Source organism: Mustela nigripes, chromosome 14 (assembly GCF_022355385.1).
Source record: "Mustela nigripes isolate SB6536 chromosome 14, MUSNIG.SB6536, whole genome shotgun sequence".
In the NCBI taxonomy this organism is placed as follows: Eukaryota; Metazoa; Chordata; class Mammalia; order Carnivora; family Mustelidae; genus Mustela; species Mustela nigripes.
This window is the reverse complement of record NC_081570.1, coordinates 43,778,456-43,802,152: the sequence shown is the minus strand read 5'-3', so window position 1 is coordinate 43,802,152 and position 23,697 is coordinate 43,778,456. Positions and strand designations below refer to the sequence as shown.

Sequence of the window (23,697 nt, the reverse complement as noted above, 5' to 3'; positions counted from 1 at the left end):
CTGGTGGGCAGTGGGTGGTCACCGCGATCACACGCAGAATATTCTGGCATGGGCTGACAGGGTTGTAGGGCCCCAGGAATCGCTTGTTGCTCTCATAGAGCTCCTCCTTATTGGTCTCTTCCTTATCTCTGGATCCTGCAAGAAGAAAGCCTCAGTGAGGCCCAACCATCCTGTTCTTTTTTCTTAAACTTTCTGCTAAACGCAAATGTAGGAAGTATACAAATCAGAGATAAGCGGCGAGGTATGTTTTTCTGGAACCAGCACCCAGGTCCAGGTAACCAGCTCTTGCGTTGAGAAACACTACGTCATCAGCAGCACCCCAGAGGCCCCCTCTTGGTGCTCCTTCCAGTCCTCTGCCCCCTCACCCCACCTCCTCTGACCCCACTGTTCTGACTCCTTAAGCCACAGGTTCGATTTCTTGCTGTTGGACCTTTGTGCCGGCTTTCCCTCAGCGTCATGGGGGTCCCAAGTAGCGGTCCCAAGTAGCGTGAGCTCATTGGTCATGATGTTGCATCGTTTCCCATGGTGTGAATACACTACGGTCTAGGTCTCTCTTCTGCTTCTGATGGACACTGGGGTCACATCCAGCTATTGGTGCTGCTTGGAACATTCTGGTAGGCCTAGCCCATGCCTTTCAGTGAATGGAGGGACACATTTGTTGGTATGGAGGGAGAAGTGTGTTTGCTGGGTGCCAGGGTACGCACGGGTTCAGCCTCAGGGGAAGCTGCCAAATGGTCTTTCAGTCGGGCCGACTATGCACCCCCCACCCCCAGCAGTGCACGAGCGCTCCAGCCCATTCCCCCCACTCCCCCCGCACCCCCGCCATCCCACCAGTGAGCTGTCATGTGGATTTCTGCTGGTCTGGTGGGTGTGTGGTGAACCCTCTTTAAATTGTGGTCCTCCTACCCCGGCCTTCCCAAACCCCCTTTTCTGATGTGTTTTCTTTAGTGCTCGTTATCTGACTTCACTATACGTATCACTTGTTTGTTTATTGTCTCCTAACAACGAGAAGGGCCCCTGAACAGGAAGGATTATTTAACTTCATCGCTGTTTTCAGTGCCTAGACTAGACCTGGCACAAGGCGGCTTCATATTTCCTGTGGAAGGAAACACATTTCAGGCTCATTTCCTCAGGCCTTTCTGCAGCCTGGCCCAGGTCCCACCTGGATGCCCCAGCGTGTGCAAGCCATAGACATAAGGAAGGGCCATCGAGGCAGAAGGACCCTATGGACCAAGTGTGTGAGTTATTTGTAAAGAAAAGAAGCATGATGGGCGCCTGGGTGGCTCAGTGGGTTAAGCCTCTGCCTTCGGCTCAGGTCATGATCTCAGGGTCCTGGGATTGAGCCCCGCATCGGGCTCTCAGCTTGGCAGGGAGCCTGCTTCCTCCCCTTTCTCTCTCTGCCTGCCCCTCTGCCTACTTGTGATCTCTCTCTGTCAAATAAATAAATAAAATCTTTAAAAAAAAAAAAAAAGAAAAAGAAGCATGAGACCTGGAAACAGAGACACCCAAGTTCAAAGCCTAGCTTTGCTGCTCCCTACACTCAGGGGGTCCAGACAAAGCACTTCACCCTTGAAAGTCTGACAGTGTATGTCTGGGGGTCCCCAGACAAAATACAGGATAGCCAGTTAACTGCGATTTCAGATGGCCAGGTCACTCGGCCTCTGGAGCCAGAGTTTAAATAACATGCCAAAGGCCCGTGGGCGGGGTTGGGACCATGCAGAAAGGATGGAGGCAGTTAGCCGCTGCACACCTCTAGGCACAGTGCCAGCCTGGTACCTAGGTCAGCCCGTTTCACGCCCCCAGCTCCCTAATGCGAGGTCTACAGGCTGCATCCACTCCAGACCCTAACGTGGGAACTGGTCTTTGTTTGTTCACTCAGTAAACATTCACTGAACACCCACCATGTGCCCAGGCCCGGGGCTAGACCATGGGAATGGAGTGGAGATGAAGACATAGCCTTCCCTGCTCTTGGCACATCGTAGAAATGTGACATGAAAGTCACAGATTATACTTGAGAGGAAGAGGAGGGGATCCGATGGACAGATGGCTTAAATCAAAATAGATTTGTTTGTAGCCCCTGTCCTCTGGGTCTGTGTGGACTGAGGCATCGCGCCAGCCCATCGGACCCCATGCTGGGTTCCTCCATCTTCTACCTGTGCCCTTGCTGTCAGGGCTCCAGTCCATTCCCAGGCTGAGTATCTGCTCAGAAGCTTGCTGCAGACGTGCTGCCAAGGGCTTACGTTTTTGGAGCTCCAGGATGGTATAGAGGATGATGATGCCGTCCAGGGCCTCCCGGCCGATCTCCTCATCAGGATCCCCGATGCGAAGGATGAGTCTCCCCAGCAGAAGTCCCAGTGCCGGGAACCCCGAGGACATCTGTTTGCATCATAACTTCAAGGACTGAGTCTTATAGGTTCAATAGCACTATACAGTGATTAGTGAACAGAGCCGGATGGTCTGGCCCTGATAGGAGAGCCCTCTGAAGATGACAAGGGCCACCTGGGAACCCTGGGATAGAGGCACCAGATCCCTTAGAGCCAAGAAGTTTCTTCCTAAGAGTGTCCTCCCCTCCCAGAGGCCACTCACAAAGAAAGGCAGGGTCAGAAGCGTGTGGTTCAACACAGAGACATTGCTGTTCACAGCCCGTGCTCGCTCATGGGCCTTCCCAGAGTTCATCCAGGGCCCCAGGGGCTGTGAGGACAAGGACAAGACTCAGAGATGCAGGCTGGACACCAGCCTTCTGCTGCCTGGGTGGGGAGGTTAGCCTTCACCAGTCAGCAGTCAGCAGGAAGCTTCCAGGAGGGCATAAATGCAACTGTCCATAGCCCCCATCCTCCTCCAGGAGCATAGGGAGGCATGGGGTCCAGAAGTTGAGGCTAGGACTGGAAAACCAGAGGGAGGAGGAGGGACAATAGGGAGAGAGATGGTAGGTGGAGAGTCATGAGGATAGAAGAGAGGGAGGGATGAGAAGAGAAAAGGAACGCTAAGCAGGCGGCTAGAGCAAGAGCAGGAAGCTCTTGAGGGAGAGAGTGAAGGGGCAGGAGTTTGGAATAGGGCCTGTTAAGAGGGACCGGGGAGCAGAACACAGGCACAAGGTGACATCCAGAAGTCCAACCACTCCTGGGCATAGCCTCCCCAGGCTCTGGAGCCCGTTCTCCTTTCCCCTCTGCCCTTGTACTGCTCCCTGCCCCCACACCTCCAAGATGCTCTTCAGCCCGGCAGGAGTGGGATCCTCCACAAAGAGGGCATTGAGCAGTGTCTGCAGAGCTTCCAGGGTCTGACGGTAAAGTGTCTGTGGACAGAAGGAGGACCAAGTCACTAGGAGGCTCCTGGAGCAAACCCAGCCTGCAACCCCTGCTATGGGTCAGGGGAGGAGGGGCATCCAGTCCCATGAGAGCTGTTTTCTGGCCCCATCTCAGACACTAACTTGAGGTGTAGTACTGGACAAATTACTACTCCCGCCATGGGTTACAGTTTCCTTATCAACAAATCAGTGGGGTGCCTGGGTGGCAGAGTCAGTGGCCTGAGTCAAAACCTGTTGACCTGTTATCAGGTTCTGTGCTCCTCCGCATGGAGTCTGCTTGGGATTCTCTCCCTTCCTTTGCCCCTCCCAGGCGCCTTCTCTCTCTCTCTCTCTCAAATAAATAAATAAAATTTTAAAAAATAACAAATTGGTGATTATTATCCCTGCACTCATGCCTTAAAGGAGGAGGAAGAGGAGCCCCAGCATTGACTGAGAATCTATCATGGGCCAGGTCAGTGTGGAGATTCACACAACCGTATCCATGTGCCCTCAAAGTGTTTTTCTCATTTTGCAAATGAGCATGCACTTATCCAAGCTGACGCGGTTTCCAGTGGTGAGGAACAAAGGAGAGGCTGGGTGGGCCAGAAAAACAGGAGGGTCGGCCTTTTACTATTGTTCCGGGTGTTTTTACTTGATACTCCTAGACCGAAGTAGCCTTTCTAAGTTGCCCCTGCCGGGAGTCATGTCTCCCCTGCCCCGGTTCCCCTTCCCTCAGCCACACCCCAGTCCCAGAATTGTCTTAGGAAGGTGCAGGCGTTACTCATACACAAGGCTACAGAGTGGGTTTGGGCCACTCTGGGAAGACCCTCCTCTGCCCCCTGCATCCTTTCCTTCTGCCAGCTCATCATGTCTGTTTGTCTCCCAGGGTGTCCTCGCCCAGGCTTCCCCAGTCTGTGCACACCAGGGTTACACCACAACCACCAAGCCAGGCCCTGCTTGTCTGCTACCACCTCCTTCCCGCCCATCCACGGACCCATTACTGTGCAGCACTGACCTCTGGTGTCTAGGCCTGGTACTGCAAGAGGGCTTCCTGCTCTCTTGCCAGGCAGCAAGGATTCCCCCACCTTGTCTCGGTGCACCACCTACCTCCCAGGACCCAGAGTCCTCATGCTGCCAGTGTGGTCTGACTCCTACTGCTCTCTAGACTCGCTTCCCAGCCCTCCTGCCTCAACCTCTGGCTCCAGCCACATTGCCTTTGCAGTCACCCTGTTCTCACAGTCTTCAGGCCACTGCACAGGCTGTTCCCTCTGCCTGGCATGCCCTTCCTTCTGCCCACCCCTCCACCCCAGCTAACCAGCTCTTCTGTAACCTCTCAGCTGCAGCACCATGACCCTTGACCCCCACCTAGGCCAGGATACCCATCCTAAGTTTGCTTGCAACATTTACCATGAATAAATGTGCATTTATTTGTATGGTTCTTTGACAGTGTCCCTCTCCCCGCCCCCCTCCCTCTACTATATCCCCCAGCCCCTGGTAGTTTGGAGTGGGCACTGTTTATATTTGCTGAATGAAAGGATGAATGAATGTGCCTCCCTCTGGGCTGAAACTCCTCTCCCTAAACCTCTCCCCTGGACCCTACATCCTACACTAAGGGTCACCTCTACCCACTTCTGGGACCACCCTTCCCAGGCTGGAAGACACTCACAGGAGCCCCTTGACGTTCTACCCTCATCCCAGCTAGGCATCACCCCAGCTCAGCCAGTCCTCAGCCCTCCTCCTCCCACTCCCAGCCACCTCCTCTGGCCGCACCAACACAGGCTCACATCCCTCTCTTAGGGCAGAACCCACAAGTGGACAGAGCATCCCAGACGAGCAATTCCTTATTCTGAAGATTCACTCATTCACCGAATATTTATCAAGAGCCTGCTCAGGCCAGGAGAGTCAAGGTCATGCGGCTTGAGTAGGGGTGTGAAGATTCACATCTACCTTCTGCAATGCTCTTTCTCTCCCCGCTAGGAGGTCAGAAATGCACCTTTGTCTAAGGACCTGGACAGCCCTGAGGACTCACCTGTATGGCCTCAGCCTTGGCCTCGTCTTTCTCCTGCATGGCCTGCACGGAGGGGAGGGAGAACACACTCTTCACGCACGTGCTCACCAGCTCTGCTCTTTCTTGCCAGCCCAGGATAGGCTGGGAGTGACTGAAAGCAAGGGGGATGGGGAGGCAGTGAGGGAGGGGCCCTGTGGCCGGAAGCAGGAAGCTAAGGATGAGGGGCAGGGAGGAGGGCACCTAGCTGGAGGCTGGGGCATGGCCTGAGCAAGATGAGGTGGGGAGGAGGGAAGTGGGTGTGCAGGATGGGGCCTGAGGAGAGGAAAAGGCCCAGGAGTGGGTGGGGCACTGAGGACAGGCCCCAGGGGAGAGAGGTGGAGCCCAGGAAAAAAGGGAGAGGGCTGGAGGTCTGGGAGGGGGCTGTGGACACCTCAGCTGGGTCAGGGTCTCCATGGCCTGCCAGCGGACAGTGCTTGAGAGGGAATCCAGTGGCTCCTCCTGGATCTGCCTCTGGACAGGGGACCACAGAGGGGTCAATGAGGGAGCAAGTCCACTGCAGACCACCAGGACCGAGGCCGCTGTTCCGCACAGGGCGCAGGGCTGTGCCAGCCCCTCAGCCTGGACAGAACTCCCCACCTCCACACCATGCAGGGCCTCCTCTGGGGAGAGCTGGCTCATGGCTCAAACCGGGTCCTGGGCTCAGTTCAAGGCCACCAAATACACACCACACCTTAACCAGCCACACCCCACACACAGGGCCCAGCAAGAACTGCTTCAGCAGCCCCGTGGTAAGGAGGTATATTTAAACCATGGGCTGGCCCAAAGCAAAAAAAGCCACCATGAATGGCTCTGGAAGAGGGTCCACTTGAATTCCTTTAAAATTGTCCTAAGGGCGCCTGGGAATGGCTTAATCAGTTAAGCGGCTGCCTTCAGCTCAGGTCATGATCTCAGGGTGCTGGGATCAAGTCCCCTGTGGGGCTCTCTGCTCAGCGGGGAGCCTGCTTCCCTACCCCCACCCCCCACCCCCCGCTGCCTGACTCTATGCCTACTTGTGATATCTCTCTGTCAAGTAAATAAAGAAATAATAAAATAAAAACGTCCAAATAATTACTTCTCACTTTTGATCTCCCATCTACATACAATAGGGGCTCAATTAATGTTGGTTGAATGAAGTTATCAAAGGCAAGGATTTGCTCTCTTTAAAGGACACAAAGCTAAATATAATTTTGGGGACTTCAGCGGCCCAAACCATTCCAGTGGATAACTGGGAAGTGAATGTATTTTGCCAAATAATAAGGAAACTCTTGGAAGTTTCCACACCAATAGGAGTGTCTGGGACAAGAATGTGTTAAACAGTCACAACTGTTCACAGGGACTTGTGCTCTACAGTGATCTAACCACTGGGTTACATCCTTCCAAGAAGAGAGCCCACACACAGGCATTATTACCACAGGTACTGAGGAGATGAGAAGAGCCAGGCTCACAGAAGGAAAAGGGGTTGAGCTCCCTCAGCGGGGTGGAGGGCAGTTAGAGGTGGACCGCGGCTCACATCCAAGTGTCCTGCACCCATCTCTGTCCTCCTCCCACCTCAAGCCTTGTCTCGTCCGTTGGGCAGACCAAGACTCCCACCTCCTCCCCACCCAATGCCACAGGCCCACCCAGGGTTCCCACACCATCATCTTCTTCATCATGGTCTTCTTCTCGCCTTCCCCTTCCTGGCGTTTCTGGAGGGCGATGACATTCTCCACCTGGGAGGCAGCAGAGGGCAAAACCACAGGGTGAGAGTCACAAGGACCCCGCCCTCAGGGCTGGCCCGCACATCCCCACCATACAGGGCCAGCTCGTCCCCAGCCTCCAGCCCCCAGCATGTGCTCCAGAGAAATGAGAAACCAAGGTGACACTTGAGGTGGGGTACAGATTCAGGAAGGCTGTGGTGGCAGTGGGGGAGGGGTTGGATAATCCCTGAAGGGCAGCATTTGGAGGAGGACCAGATTTCAGGCCCTGCAAAGCACTCCCCCTCTCTGGTCTCCCTCTCTTGGGGGAGAGGAGGCAGGAGCTGAGGGGACAGAAGAGGTGCTGTCACCTCCTGCCGAAATCCCACCATGAGTGATACCTTTCAAGGGCTTTCTAGTACCCACTCTTAAGGACACATCCTAGTCAGGTCAAGGTGTTTCACCAGCTGAGAGAGGGAATACCTTTACTAATGTCCAATTAATCTATGTGTGCTCATCATCTTAAGGCAGAAGAACAAAACTCATGAAATAGATAAACTAACTTCATCCAGGGAAGAAAGCAAAAGCAAGTGAACCCGATGGGCAGTGTGGTGGGTGCGAGAGGCCACACATTCTTGGCCATCACAATCAAGAGGACAGAGAGCCCTAGAATCAGGGCTCATCTTAGGGCTTGCTTAGATCAACAGAAGGCCATGAAGTGATGACGTGCCAATTCCTGGCCTAGCCCTTCAGGGAACTGGCCGCCTTTTCCTTCTGGAACCCAGCCACCATGCCACAAGGAAGCAAGGCTAGATATAGGACGATGATGCCATGTGAAAGGTGACATTCCAGCCCCTGCTCCCAGGTAACCTCAGGCTATAGCACAGAGAGCAGAAGAGCCACTTCACTGAGCCCAGAGGGTTTCAGAATTGTCACACAATCCAGCAAGTTCATTTAGCTGAAGAAAACAAAAGCACTCATTCTAAAAGATGTGGGTTCTATGGTTGACTGTGGCATTATTCACACCAGTCAAGATACTGAAGGAACCTGAGTGTCCACCGATAGATGAGTGGATAGAGAAGGTGTGTGAGATCTGTACACACACACACACACACACACACACACACACACACACTGGAATGTAACTCGGCCATAAAAAAGAATGAGACCTTGCCACTTGCAACCACATGGATAGGCCTAGAGGATATAATGCTAAGTGAAATCAGTCAGACAGAGAAAGACAAATACCACACGACTTCACTTGCATGTGGGACAGGAAAAACAAAACAAATGAACATACAAAACAGATTCATAGATACAGAAAACGTTCTCGTGGTTGCCAGAGAGAATGGGAGGTGGGGCGGGGCTGGGCAAAACAGGAGAGGGGGATTAAAAGGTACAAACATCCCATTATAAAACAATTAGGACACAGGGATGCAATGTACAGCATAAGGAATACAGCTGATAATATTTTAACAGCTTTGTATGGTGACAGATGGTAGCGAGATTGATCCTGGTGATCTCTCGGTCCTCTATTTAAATGCTGAATCACTATGTGGTACACCTGAAACGAACATAATACTGTACTCACTTATAATATTGTACATGCTTCAGTTAAAAATAAATAAAAATTAAAATTTTTCAAAATTTTCAGGATCAGGAGAAATGGGGCCCCTCAGTCCTTATTCCCCCAGCAGAGTGAACTTTTAGACCACTAAGTTTTGGGGTGGTTTGCTAAATTACAACTGACAACTTAAACTGCCAAAGTGATGATAGAGGGATAGCTAATAGATTGAATGGTCATGGGAGACCTCTCAGAAGAGCCAATGTTTGGGTTGAGTCCTGAATGACAAGAGAGAGGTAACCATTAAAAAAAGGGGGGGGGGGTAACCATGTAAAGAACTAGAGGAAATTCTGCCTATTTCCCCAATCTAGAATGTTACTTCACTGTTATATCTCTAGTACCTGAAACAATGCCTTGCACATAGTAGGGACTCAACAAAATGTGTTGACTACCTCTAGTAATAAACTCTATTTATTGCAGGCACTGTGCTCAGTGTTGTGTGTACATTAACACAGGCCTCCACTTCAACTTTATTATGCCCATTTTGTAGCTGTGAAGAAACTTACTGGCAGAAAAGACAAATGCAAAGGCCCTGGGGCAGGAATGAGTATGCCATGTGTGAGAAACCGAGAAAGGCCAGTGTGGCAAGAACAAGATAGACAACCAAGGGAAAGCCATGGGATGAGGATGGATATTCCTAAAATGCCAGACCTCTTATATTAGTCCTGGCGCCCTGTCCCCATGCCCCACCCCGGGGCACTCCAGGGACTGGAGTTTGCCTCTGAAGCAGCCTGAGGGCAGTGCCTCCCTCCCGCTTGGCCTGGCCTGGGTGGATCCCACCGCTGGGCTCCATCCACCCGCCAGTCTCCCTGACTATGGGTGTGTTCACACTCACATCCACCAGTCTGTCCAGTCTGCCCCCACTGGCCTTCACCAAGTCCTGTGGGTGCTAGCTTTCTCTGGCCTCCTGACCCAAAACCTGGGCTGGGGCTGTGTCCTGAAAAGGGTCAATCCTAACCTTTCTTCCCCTTTTAGAGACCCTCTCACAATGGATTCAGTTGCTTAAAAAACCTTTGTTGAGCACCTATAATGTTCCAGACACCATTCTAGATGCTGGGAATAGAGTTGAGAGTAAGACAGACCTGATTCAGGGGGTTCCTGGGTGGCTCAGTTGGTTAAGCGTCTGCCTTTGGCTCGGGTCAGGATCTCGGGGTCCTGAGATCGAGGCCACCTCAGGCTCCCTACTCAGAGGGGTCTGCTTCTCCCTCTCCTTCTGTCTGCTCCTCCCACCCCACTCGTGTGTGTTCCCCTCTCTCTAAAAAAAATCCTTGATTTATGGAGGATACATTGCAGTGTGAGAGGCTAACAAAAACCAAGGTGAACTAGTAAAGCACAGTGTATACCAGATGGTAATGAATCCCATGGAGAAAAGAAGAGCCGGGCAGAGAAACAGGAACCACTGGGGCTGCAGAGTGGAGGAGGAGGAGGGGGGAGGGGTACCCCAGGGAAGTCCACTGGGGCTTGGACAGGAAGCCTACCAGAGCCATCTTGTTGTCATCATCTCTCTTCCCTGGCACCTTCAGCAGGCATGAGGTCACTTCATCGAAGATTCCTGAATGTCACAGTTTCAATGAGGAGACAAGAGGGAAGGTAAAGATCTGGTGCCACAGCCCTGTCTCCCCTCCCCCACTAGCCCCCTCCAATCCTTATGCCCTTAGCTGCCAGACAGAGCTACCTTCCTCAAAAGCCTTCAGTGGCACCATAAAGCCACTATTCTTGTTAGCACCCTCAAGTCTCTGCCTGATCTGGGACCCCTGCCCACCTCCCCAGCCTGTGTCCTGCTGCTCTCCTCTCTCTCGCCATGCTCTGGCCTCAGCCCTTCTTCTGGGCCAGGACAATCTTCTCCCTCAGGGCCTTTGCACAGGTGGTCTCCTCTACCTGGGCGCATCCACTACCACACCCCATTGCACAGCTAGGGCTCCCCTCCTTCAAATTTCTGCCTGTCTGCCACTGCTCGGCAAGGCCTCCCTGACCTTCAGGGTGAAAGAGCTGTTACCACAACATATAATTAAACTCTGATTAATTATATCTGTTTTGTCAGCCCTGGATTTCCTCATCTTTCTTTCTGGTGAAAGAGGCCCTTCTTCTCTGTGGGCTACCCTTTCCCTGGATCTAGGGAAGCTGAATTATGCAAGCACACACATCACCCCTTCTTCAGGTAGGGCTGGGCCTGGAACCCAAGCTTGACCAATAAAAGCATCCCATGCCCCCCGCCACACTGAACAGGACTGATAGACCCCCTATTAAAGAGACTGAGGGGAACCCAAAAGAAAATAGGTCTCTTTCCTTCTGAGGGCCTATGAGTGCCTAGAACTTGTTTCAGGGCCATCTCGGCCACCAGGGCTTCAGGAGGAAGGAGCCAATAGGGAGAAGCAGAGACACCAATAGTCGTGAACATAGCTTGCTTCAAGATCTCATCTCCTAGGTTCCCTTTTCCACTAAAAGGTACAAACCTCCTCAGAGAAATGGCTGAGTCTGAGATTTGGGCAAGAACGTGCAGAATGAGCCCGAAACGTCTGGTAGCAGAAAACAAGAGAGCTCCAAGAATGATGGGGACATGTCATTGGGACGTGAAAGCTCGCTTAAAGGGGATCCCACTGGCCAAAATGGGAATGATTTGAGGATCACGATAAATAGCAGTAGCGACAGATTATAATTCGTTGAATGACCTAAGGAATCATGAGTCTGTACTAATAAGAACAAGTACACAAATAGCTGAAAGTTTGATGGGAAATGGGATGCTTACAGAGTCTCCACGTACCTCTCCACACAACATCTATTACAAACAGAGGGTAGTGCCACTAGCATCTACTGGGGACAGTCCGGGTATCCATCTTACAAAGCACAGACCAGCCGCTCCATACCTACATCCATGCCGCAAAGAATTATCTGACACAAAACATCAGGAGCACCAACGTTGAGAAAGCCTAGCCCCAGGAGATAGGGTATTGAATGGGAAAGGTCACAGGGGACGCTTCTGGGCTGCTGGGGAAGATCTTTGTCTGGTTCTCTGCAGTGGTTACCAGCTTGCATACATATGTAAATGCTCATGGAGCTGTATTTGAGATTCTTAGTACACTTTACATTCTACTGATACAGGCAGGGTCTATTTCCTGAAAACATTTTGTCTTTACAAATGCAAATGGACAAGCCTTGCCTGGGTGGCTCAGCTGGTTGGGCGTTGACTCTTGTTTTCTCTTCGCCTCCCATAATGACCTCAGGGTTGTGGGATGACCTCCTACTCAGGCTCCACGCTTAGGGGCAGAGTCTGCTTGTCCCTCTCGATCTGCTCCTTCCCGGGCTTACTCTCTCTCTCAAATAAATAAAATCTTTAAAAAATTCAAATGGGCAGAAAGTTCCTATTAAAAAGCAAAGATTGGGGGCGCCTGGGTGGCTCAGTGAGTTAAGCCTCTGCCTTCGGCTAAGGTCATGGTCTCAGAGTCCTGGGATCGAGCCCTGCATCGGGCTCTCTGCTCAGCGGGGAGCCTGCTTCCTCCTCTCTCTCTGTCGGTCTCTCTGCCTACTTGTGATCTCTGTCTGTCAAATAAATAAATAAATAAATCTTTAAAAAAATAAATAAATAAAAATAAAAAGCAAAGATTGGGGGCACCTGGCTGCAATCAGAAGAGCAGGTGACTCTTGATCTCAGGGTCAAATCAAGCCCCACATGGAGTGTAGAGATTACTTAACTACATAAAACTATTTTTTAAAGAGATTTTATTTACTTATTTGACAGAGAGAGAGAGAGTGAGAGAGAAAGCAGGAGTGGGGGGAGGGTCAGAAAGAGAAACAGACTCCCTGCAGAGCAGGAATCCTGACGTGGGACTCGAGCCTGGGACTCTGAGATCATGGCCTGAGGGAGAGGCAGATGCTTAACTGACTGAGCCACCCAGGCACCCAGTAAATAAAGATTAAAAAAAGGAAGAAAAAAAGAAAAGCAAAGATTGACCCTAAATAGCCAAAATAATGTTTTTTAAAGGCTTTTATTTCTTTGTCAAAGATCACCAGTAGGCAGAGAGCCCTATGTGGGGCTCAATCCCAGGACCCTGAGACCATGACCTAAGCCAAAGGCAGAGGCTTAACCCACTGAGCCACCCAGGCGCTCCTAGCCAAAATAATCTTGAAAAAACAAATAAACAAAGGGGACTCACATCATACTTTCTGATTTCAAAACTTAACTGCAAAGCTATAGTAATCAAGACAGTGTGGTCTTGGCATAAGGGCAGACATATAGACCAATGGAATAAAATAGAAAGCCCAAAAATGAATGTAGTCAATTGATTTTTGACAAGGGTGCCACGATCTTTCAGTGGGGAAAGGATGGCCTTTTCAACAAATGGTTCTGGGAAGACTGGATTTCCACATGTAAAAGGATGAAGTTGGATCCCCACCTCACACTATATATGAAAACTGCCTCAAAGACAAAGATTAAAGGCTAAAACTGTAAAACCTTTCAAAGCAAGCATAGGAGGAAACCTTCACAACACTGAATATGACAATAATTTCATGAATACAACACCAAAAGACAGACAATAAAGCAAAAAATAAACCAGACTTCATCAAAATTGCACATTTGTGTGCATCAAACAACACTACCAGGGTACCTGGGTGGCTCAGTCAGTTAAGCATCAGACTCTTGATTTCAGCTTGGGTCATGATTACAGGGTTGTGAGCGGCTCAAGACACAGGGCAGGGTCTGCTTATCCCTCTCCCACCTCTTCTGCCCCCCCATCCTGCTCATGGACACATGCATGCACTCACTCTCAAATAAATAAATAAATAAATCTTTAAAAAAAAAGAACACCATCCAAGAGAAGGAAAAGACAACTCACAGAAGAGGAGAGAATATTTGCAAATCTATATCTGATAAAAACTAGTAGCCAGAATATATAAAGAACTTCTAAAACTCAACAAGAAACAACCAACCAAATTTGAAAAGGGGCAAAAGACTTAAACACCCATTTCTCCAAAGATATACAAGCAGTCAATAAGCATAGGAAAAGATACTCAACATCAGTCATCATTAGGGAAATGCAAATCAAAGCCTCAATTTGATACCACTGTACAACCTTTAGAATGTCTATTATAAAAGTATTTTCAAAAAAAGGAAAATAACAAGTGCTGACAAGGAGAGATTAATAGTGTAGAAACTGGAACCCTTGAACATTGCTAGTGGAAATGCAAAATAGTACAGCTGCTCTGGGAAGTGGCTTAGCAATTCCTCAAAAAGCTAAAGATAGAATGACCAGATGATCCAGCAAATCCACTGGATTTGGTGTATATCTAAAGGACTTGAAAAGAAGGATTCAAACAGGTACTTGCACACTGATGTTTATAATTGCAGCATTAGTCCCAATAGCCAAAAAGTGGAAAGAACCCAAGCGTCCATCTAAGGGGAAATGGACAAATAAAATGTGGTACAGATCTTGGAATTTTATTCAACCATAAAAAGAAAGTAGTGTACACGGTACAGCATAGATGAATGTAGGGCAAGTGAAATAAACCAGACACAAAAGGTCAAATAATATAAGATTTCACTTCCATGATCTCTCTAGAGTAGGCAAATTCAGAGAAAGAAAGAATATTAGAGTTTAGCAGAGCCTGGAGAGAGAGGGCTGGGGGTTGTTGCTTTATGATATGAGCTTCCATGCTGGGGTTGTAAGTTCAAGCTCTATGTGGGGTGGAGAGATTGCTTAAAAATAAAACCTTTAAAATTTTTTTTTGTTTTTAAATAAAATGTTTATGGAAAAATGAGGGTCAACTAATAGCCTCCAAGGCAAAGTGCGGATGCTATTGTCCTCAGAAGAATTCTGAGAAGAACTTCAAAGAGGAATTCTCATCCTACCAGATACCTATTATACCTTTGTAAATACAGATTTACAAAGCCACGGTATATTTTTAAAAATCACAATATGGTATTGATGCATGAACAAACAAAAATATGTGGAGATATAAATAACTGGGAAAAGATCTTTACAACATCATAAGTCATTAAGGGATTAATTTACAGAACTCCTGTGTATCCCAGCTGAGTGAGGGGCAGGCTCTGGATAGGACTTAAGGCTTCACTTAAGTGAGGACAGCAGACACTCAACAGAGGTGAGCTGAGCCTAGAGCCTGCCTGCTCTGTTGGTCAAACTTGAACCTGAGAAGCCAGGTCTGAAATTTAACTGGAAAGAAAGAGGCATACATTTTGAAAGAAATGCGTAGTTAGTTATGTGCCTCATATTTTGGACATAATAATGCATTATGATATGGAGATATTTCAGTTAGGGAAATTGAAGCTCGGAGAGATTAAGTAGCTTGTCCCAAGTCACACAGCAAGCAGAGGCTGAGCGCTGGATTTCTTGTGTTTAATTAATACATTTCATGCTGTCCACTGCAGGTGTTCCTTCCCCCACTGTATGCTGTTCCTTTCCCACTATATGCTGTTCCTTCCTCTTCCCACTCCTCTTCTCTAGCCTCCTTGCCCCCATGAGTCTGAATACAAAATTCTTCCCAGGTAGTGCCCTCTCTGGGGCTGTCACCCCTGCTGTACTCACCCTCTGGGATGCTTTGGAAGGCTTTGGTGTCTTCGTCTGTATTGGTACAGGTGGTGAACCCCAGCGGGAACTGACCTGTCTCAGTGCTGACCATCTCGCCCCAGCTCCCCAGATTCTCATCCAAGGGTATGGTGTGGATGCTGTTGCCCTCAGAGTAATCCTGCTGGCTGCTCAGTGTCAGGGTGGAGGTGTCACTGAAGATGAGGCTGGAGCCCAGGCTGACAGTCTCATTGGAGCCCAGGAGCAGGGTCATGCACGAGGGTGGAGAAAGGGTGGGGTTGGGTCCATGGGTGCTGGAGTGCAGGCTGATACCGTCATTGGGGCCAGGAATCAGGGTCAAGCATGAGGCCTGAGTGATGGTCATGTTCAAGTCAGACCTGGGATTGCCTTTGGAAGCCATGTTGATGGTTCCCTTGGAGCTCGTGTTCCAGGCTGCTCCAAAGGTTCCCTTTGCCACAGACCCGGAGATCTTCTGTGACACCACAGTGATGGTCTCGTTGACATCTGGGATCAGGGTCCCACTGGAACCTCGAGCTGCATGCAGGTCTGACTTGGAGGTGTTTCTTGAGCCCGCACCAAGTATCTGTTTGGTGTCTGGGTCCAGAGGAGAGTCTGAGGCTGGAATAAGGAGTGCTTTCGAGCCTGGCCTGGAGACACAGTGGCCCACAACCAGGGCTTCTCTTGAATAGGGCCTTATAAATGGGTCTGCTTCAGGCCTGGAAGGGTTGGAGTTACTCTGACCCAAATCAAAAATCTGGCTTGAGTGGGAGTTAAAGGCCTCCTTAGAATTGGGCCCTGTGTGGCTCCCTGAGCTCAGACCCTGGGTCTCAGTAGAGCTGGGGCTCAGAACGAGGTTTGAGGCTAGACTTATGGCCTTCTGGGAGTTAGGCCTGGAGACATGTTTTGAACTCAGGCCCAGGACTTCACCCGAATGGGAAGTGGTGATCTGGAGGGAGGCGGGACCCACAGCCCAGCTGTCAACAGGCCTGGGGGTGTTACCAGTCACCAGGCCAGGGGACTCCTCTGACACAGGACTCAGACTTGGATTAAGTTTTGGAACAAGGGCTGAGCCAGGATTTGGAGGTGGGCTCGTAACAGGAACGAGGCCCATGTCTGAGTGAGACCCAGAGATGGTACCAGAGCCTACATCTGTGACCTCAGTGATGCTGAGACTAGGTGTCATCTCTGGGCTTTCACGGAGGACAGCACTAGCCCCTGGGCTCAGGGCCATGCCCAGTCTGGCAGTTTTTCAATGCCGCTGCTCCCTTCTCTCCAACAGCCAACTGTTGAGCCCCCTGCAATGCTCCTGGGAGGGAAAAAGGCAAATTCAGCGTGCTTCACGTTCTAAGTCATGCTTAAAACCTTTCCACGGCTCCCCACTATCCTTAGGATGAAAGCCCTTGCAGGACTTCCCAGGTCTGTCATGACCACACCCAGCCCACCTTTCCAGATCCATCTACACAGCCTCACCCCTTGAGCTCTGGGTCCCAGCCAGATCCTCATTCCCCCCCACCTTGTTTCTCTGACCACACCCTGCCTCCTCTCAGCATTCTGCCCACCATGCAATTCTCTTGGCTTGAAACCTCCTCGTGCTGTCCTTTGCCAAGCCCACTCCTCCCAACAAAATATTCATCCTACTTTATTCCAGTGCCCCATTTCATGATCTAGCCTCTGACAGAGGTAGCAAGAACCATGCTCATCTTAGGTCCCTGGGACATCCCCAGCCTCTAGCACCCAGTGGGAAGTCCATAAATACTAGACCAAGGTAGAAAAGGGCAGGGAGGAGCTCCTTTAGGGGTTAGCCAACTTCCAGCCTAAATTTCTAGAATTACTCTGCAGACAGCTGTGGCACTAGATTTTCAAAGCAGCCCCTGGCAGAGCTACCCACTGGCCTTGACAGTTTGCTTATTCTGGGGGAGGCAGGTTACCTGGAGGGGGGGCAGGCCACAAGACCAGAGCCGCCTCACACCAGCAATCCAGCTGCGGGGTGAACTCCCCAACCCTCCCCGCACCCTACCCCACTCCCGCACTTGGGCTCCACTCCCCGTTGGAACCATTGGGACAGCTCACCTGCATGCATGGTGTTCTTAAGCAGGACTGGGCCCCTGGGAGGAGACAGAAGAAGACCGAGACAGCTCAAGTGTGTTTTCTCAGTGATTGCTGAGCAAAGTCTACAGGCCAGGCATGCACATCTGCTAAGCAAATCTGCCCTACACACACACACACACACACACACACACACACACACAGAGTCCTCAAGTTAGATATTAATGTCCCATTATATACTTAAGGAAGTAGAGGTCAAGGAAAGGAATGTCACCCACCCTACCAGCACTCAGGGAAGCCAAGACCCTCTCTTTATGCCTCATACCCACCTAACTCCTCCCCAGCTTTTCCCACTGTCTTCAGGATGGTGTCCCTAACTCTCAGCAGGACCTAAAGCAGCCTTCTGTGTCTGGCCTTATTGCCCCTTTCACTTCTCTTACACCTTCATACTCCCTTCCCCACTCCATGCCACCACCACTCAACGCTTTTGTGTTTCTCCAAAGAGCCAGGCTCCCGGGTTCGGTCTGGGTCTTCCAGGATTTGGGCACACCCTTCTCCAGACCCCTTCCCTGGCTAGCACCTATGGCTTCTCCCTTCAAATTTCGACTTAAGAGCCTTCCAGGACCCCCGGAAAGGTGAGGTCTGCTGTAAGTTCCCAGGGTATCTTGTCCACTTCTCCCTTGTTGGCGCATAATAATATCTAGTCTCTCCACTAGGTAACAAGGTCTCCAAGAGTCTAGCACAGCACCTGGCACACAGGAACTGTTCGGTAAGTAAGCTGCTTGCTTCCTCTTTTTATGTCTTCTTCATTCACTCATTTATTCATTCGCTAGCTCATTTCATCACTCATTCATTTATTATTCATTCACACACTAACTCATTCACTAACTCATTTACTCATTCTGTAAATTTTGCTCTGCATCTTTATAGCTTGGCTTTGGAAAGACCATAGATTTGGAGTCATATGGCTCTGGATTCCGTCCCAGTTCAACTTCTTACTAGTCTGAGTGAGCCTGGGCAGGAGACTTTCCCCATCTGGCCCTCATCCTGCTCATCTCTAACACAGGAAGAATCAAGCCTGCCACCCATGGTGGTGGAGGTTTCAGTGCCCAACACAAAACACACGGGCTACCGAAGGTCCTCTCTAAATGAAAGCTACCTTTCCGTTACTCTTTGCCGGGCACTGCGGGCAGAGAGGCGTAAGGTGCTCAGAGCCCAGTGAGAGCTGCCTTCATTCCAAGCAAGCAGATCATGAATAGTTTCACATCCTGCCTCAGCCCCAGAGCTGATTGGACCCTGAAGCTAATGGAATTAAAAAATTCAGGACTCCTGGCCTACACACCCCCTTTCCAAGAGCACTATACTTAATTTGTGTTTACAGTTTTGCCTTCTTTGACTTAAAGAAGAGCTAAAAAAAGAAAATCTTCCATTTCCAAAAAACCCTGGCTCTTCCCTTCATCACCCCTCCCACCTGTGGATAAGCGTGTGTGCGTGCACGTGCATACACACACGCACACACCATAGTTATCAAAGAGAGGCGTTCAACCTGGAAAAATATGCACCAGGTGCAGCCTCTGAGGCCATGTGTTGGATTTTCGAAGGCCTCCATGGTTTGGGCTGTGGAAGAGAACAATCCCCATCCCTCTTAACACTCCATCCCTCTAACAGAGCAGGTGTGTAGTACAGGCTCCCTGGGCAGAAAGCTACAGCTCTCAACCCTAGCTGACCCTCCCTCTTGCGTGAGAAATGAACAGATCTCCCCCACTTTTCCCCTCTTCTTTCCCTCATCCTCTTCTTTCATCTTGCAACAGACAGGCAAGGCTTCAGGGCCACCTGACTGGGGCAGCCCAAGTCTTACCCTCCACCAAAGGGACACTGTGCATCGGGAAGAGTGGTGGTTGTTGCCGGGCTTGGGTGGGACACTGCAGAGCCAAAGGAGCTCGGTACTGACTCGGCAGCCACAAGCTACCTACGGGCCTTTGCTTCCCAAGCCCAGGGAGGGCAGAGGAAAGGTATAAAGCAACTAGCTGATCCTATCTAAGACTGAGAATCACTGATGGATTCCCATCCTCTCTCCTCCGTGAACTCTTCCAGGCCTTGAAAAAGGGTTCCTGGAGCTCTCCGGGGGTGTGACTATCAGTGGATCTTCTAGCTCCGCATGGAGAACACACTTATCAGCTATATGGGCCTGGAACGTGTTAAGTACTTGTAAGTATGCACCCACACATCTGTGTGTGCACACACGCATCTGACATCATGGCACCTGATGCCTAGAGAATCCAAAACAGAACTTGCCATCTTTCCCCTATATCAGACCTTCCTATTCTCTTCCATTTCTAGAAACTGGCAATGATATCATCCTTGTCTACTCTCTTTCTCACCAGCTGCATCCAATTTTGGCCAAGTTCAGCCAACTCTGGTTCAAGAAAAGCTCCCAAATATCTCCCCCTGTCTCTATCACCCTTTCCAAACCCTAGAGCAGATCCCATTGCCTAAGATCCCTGTATGTAAGGACTGCTCCCAACACACCATTTTCCAAATTGAGCAGCACATATCCTCCTTTAAAATTGCATTCAGCGATGTGGTGCTTACATAAGGCTAGATATACAGATGAATGGAATAGAACTGAGAGTCCAGAAATAAACGTATGCATCCATGGTCAATTAATTTTTGACAAGGATGACAATTCCATTCATTGGAGGTAGAATAGTCTCTTCAACAAACGGTGGTAGGACTACCATGTTTCAATAGGCAGAAAAATGATATTAGACCCCTACCTCACACTATATATAAAAATTAACTCGAAAAGGAATGAAGATGTAAGTGTCAAAGCTAAAATTATAAAACTCTTAGAAGAAAACATGTGAGTAAATCTTCACAACCTTACATCTGGTTTCTTGGATGTGACACCAAAAGCACAAGCAACAAAAGAAAAAAAGTAAAATAGGCATCATCAAAATTAAAACACTTGTGCATCAAAAGACACCATCAAGAGGTGAAAAGACAGCCTGCAGAATGAGAGAAAATATTTATAAGTCATATATTTGATGAGCCCAGTATCCAGAATATAAAAAGAACTTTTTCTTTTTTTAAAGAGGCTCCATGCCCAGGATGGAGCCCAGCATAGGTCTTGAAATCACAACCCTGAGATCAAGATCTGAGCGGAGATCAAGAGTCGGCCACTTAACCAACTGAGCCACCCAGACACCCCCAGAATATATAAAGAACTCTTAAAACTCAACATCCAAAAGGCAAGCAATCCATTTTTAAAAATAGGTAAATGAGACTTGAATTCAACACTTTTCCAAAGAAGATATACAAATATTTAACAAGCACACAAAAATATGCTCAACATCATTAGTCCTTCGGAAGATGCAAATCAAATCCTTGATGGGATATTACTTTATACCCACTATAATTTTTTTTAAGATATTATTTATTTATTTGACAGAGATCACAAGTAGGCAGAGTCAGGCAGAGAGAGGAGGAAGCAGGCTCCCCACTGAGTTGAGAGCCCAATGTGGGACTCGATCCAAGGACCCCGGGATCATGACCCGAGCCGAAGGCAGAGGCCCCAACCCACTGAGCCACCCAGGCGCCCCCCACTATAATTTTTAAAGTGGAAAATAACAAGGGGCACCTGCTAGCTCAGTCAGCAGAGCATATGGCTCTTGATCTCAGGGTCATGAGTTTGAGCCCCACATTGGGCATGGAGATTACTTTTAAAATAAAAAGTTTAAAAAAAGTTTAAAATTTTTAAAAAGCTTAAAAGTTAAAAATTTTTAATTTAAAATTTAATTTTTAAAAATTAAAAATTAAGTTTAAAATTTTAAAAAAAGAAAATAACAAGTGTTGACAAGGATACAGAAAATTGACAGCCTCAAATAGTGCTGATAGGAAGGTAAAATAGTATAGCCTCTGTAAAAACCAGGCTGGTGCTACCTCAAGAAGTTAGGATCCAGCAATTCCACCACTAGCTATGCACTCAAAAGAATTAGAAATGGATGCTCCAACAAAAACTTGTACCAAAATGTCCACAGTAGCACATTCCCAAGAGCCAGAGTGGGGAAACAACCCACATGTCCATGAGCTGGCAAATGGATAAACAAAATGCTTATCCATGCAATGGAATATTATTCAGCCGTAAAAAAGGAATATACTCGCTAAGGACAAACTGAAAATACCATGTGAAGTGAAAGAAGTCAGACACAAAGGCCACATACTGTATGATTCCATTTGTGTGAAATATCTAGAATAATCAAATCTAGAGAGACTAAAAGCAGATTCAGGCAGACAGAAAGAGGTTGCCAGGGACCAAGGAAAGAGAATGGGAAATGACTGTTTGCTGGGTACAGGCTTACTTTTTGGAGTGACAAAAATGTTTGGGAACTAGATAGTGACGGTGGTTGCACACACCATGAAGGTACTAAATGTCACTAATGGTGAATTTTATGTTACGTACATTATGCCACAATTTTTTTAATGCATGTACCAAGTAACAGGGTATAGACTCACTTTTCCCTGCTCCTCCTTTCCAAATACAACTAAATATCCTGGAAATGATTCAACCGACAACCATAAAAGGACTCTGAAAGCTAGGAAGAAGGCAGTGGACTAGCTAGGAATCTCAGGACTGGACAGATGACACTGGGTGCATTCCTTGGGGTTTTCTTTTCATCTCCTATATATCCCAGACTGGGCACCAGAAAGGCCCACAGACACAGATCTGCCAAGAGTATGTGTGTGCATACACACATACAAAGGGGGAAAAAAAGCCTGTTCCCTGGCCAAAGGACCAGGGTAGGGGAAGCCGAACAAGAGACAGGCCCCCAGTGGGGAGCTCTAATCCCCAGTCTATATCTGGGGCAGCAACAGACCAATCTACCTGCAGGAGCAGTGTCAGCAGAGCCCTGCCTCTTGGGGCTCTCCACCCAATGGCAAGGAATTTACCAGGTCCCACAGCTCCTGGCCTCCCAGTGACAACAGGTGGCCAAGGGAAGCACCGTCTTACCCCTGCAGGTGGTACCACTGGGAATGAACAAGAACCCCATCAGGGCCAGAAGAACAAGGCATACTAAGCCTCTTAAAACAACCATTGGAACAATAGTCCATAAAGGCAGGCCAGGACCTACATTCTAAACCTTAACAGGTTGATTGCCAGCTAAAATAGATTTAAGTAAGATCAAAAGTCTCTTAACATAATGTCCAAGATATCAAGGACATAATCAAAAATTACCCACCATACCAAAAACCAGGAAAAAATCTCATCTCGAGAAAAAATACCTAATGCCAACACTGAGATGAATCAGATGCTGGAGTCTGCAAGAACTATTTAAAAGCTGTCATTATAAAAATGCTTCACCAGGCAACTATCAATCCTCCTGAAACAAATGAAAGACTAGAAAATTTTAGCAAAGAAATAGAAGTTATGAAAAATACAATAACTGAAATTAAAATAGAAGTTATTTTAAGGACACAACTGAAAAAATTTTAAATTACTAGGCGAGCTCAATAATAGGGTAGAGGGGGCAGAGGACAGAATAAGTGAAATTGAAGACAGCAATGAAATTTACTTAATCTGAGCAAGAGAGAGAATGGACTAAAAAATAGGAAAAGAGCCTCAGGGACCTGTGGTGCAAAACAAAATATCTAACACTCTTAGGGTTCCAGAGGAAGAGAGAGTACTGAAAACATTCAAAGAAGTCATACCAGAGGGGCACCTGGGTGGCTCAGTCAGTTAAGCACCTGCCTTTGGCTCAGGCCATGATCCTAGGGTCCCAGGATCAAGCCCCCATTGGGATCCCTGGTCAGTAGGGAGTCTGCTTCTCTAATTCTCTGCCTTTCTATCCCTCTGCTTATGCTCTCTCTCTCAAATAAATAAAATCTTTTTTTAAAAAAGTAATAGCTGAAAATGTCCCAAATTTAGTGAAAGACATAAACATACAGATCTAGGGAGCTGAGAAAACCACAAACAGGTTAAACCCAAAGAAGTCCATGCCAAATGCATCAGGATTAAACTCCCCAAAACTAAAAACGATGAAAAAAATCTTCAAAGCAACCAGAGAGTATTACATATCAGAGAACACCAATTGGAATGAGAGGATTTCTCATCTGAAACCAGGGAGGCCAGAGAGAGGTTGCACACATGCTTCCAGTGCTGAAACAAAAAAAAGCTGTCAACCATGAATTCTCAATCAGGCAAAACTATCCCTCAGGAATGAAGGGGAAATAAAGATATTCTAGGACAAAAGAAAAATGCATGCCAACCCAACCATGCCATTCCCCTGTAGAACCCGTCTGTGACTCCTCATGGGTTTTTAGATGATGGGGTGTAGGTAAACCTCATATTTTTTATAAGACAGATTTCTGGGCCTCCACTTGGCACCTCTGAAGGGGCTGAGGAATCCGACTTTTATCAAGCTCTCCCCACTTCCACCCTTCCCCGAAGTGACTGGTACATTGCTGGTGGGTAGGCTGCTGGT

The 23,697-nt window shown here is 48.6% G+C and overlaps 1 protein-coding gene across 1 annotated transcript in view; it reads right to left on the bottom strand.

The window, feature by feature from the left end:
* MROH7 (maestro heat like repeat family member 7) overlaps positions 1-17,286 on the bottom strand; it is a 41,873-nt gene extending 24,587 nt beyond the window's left edge. The window contains exons 1-10 of the mRNA XM_059376653.1: positions 17,240-17,286; positions 15,170-16,475; positions 10,106-10,179; positions 6,965-7,039; positions 5,722-5,801; positions 5,313-5,442; positions 3,197-3,292; positions 2,587-2,691; positions 2,241-2,376; positions 23-135 (exon numbers count right to left, since the gene is read on the bottom strand). Coding sequence (XP_059232636.1) covers positions 23-135; positions 2,241-2,376; positions 2,587-2,691; positions 3,197-3,292; positions 5,313-5,442; positions 5,722-5,801; positions 6,965-7,039; positions 10,106-10,179; positions 15,170-16,400 — 2,040 coding nt within the window. The 5' untranslated portion in view covers positions 16,401-16,475; positions 17,240-17,286. The remainder of the gene's footprint in view (positions 1-22; positions 136-2,240; positions 2,377-2,586; positions 2,692-3,196; positions 3,293-5,312; positions 5,443-5,721; positions 5,802-6,964; positions 7,040-10,105; positions 10,180-15,169; positions 16,476-17,239) is intronic.
* Between the last annotated feature and the right edge of the window lie 6,411 nt (positions 17,287-23,697).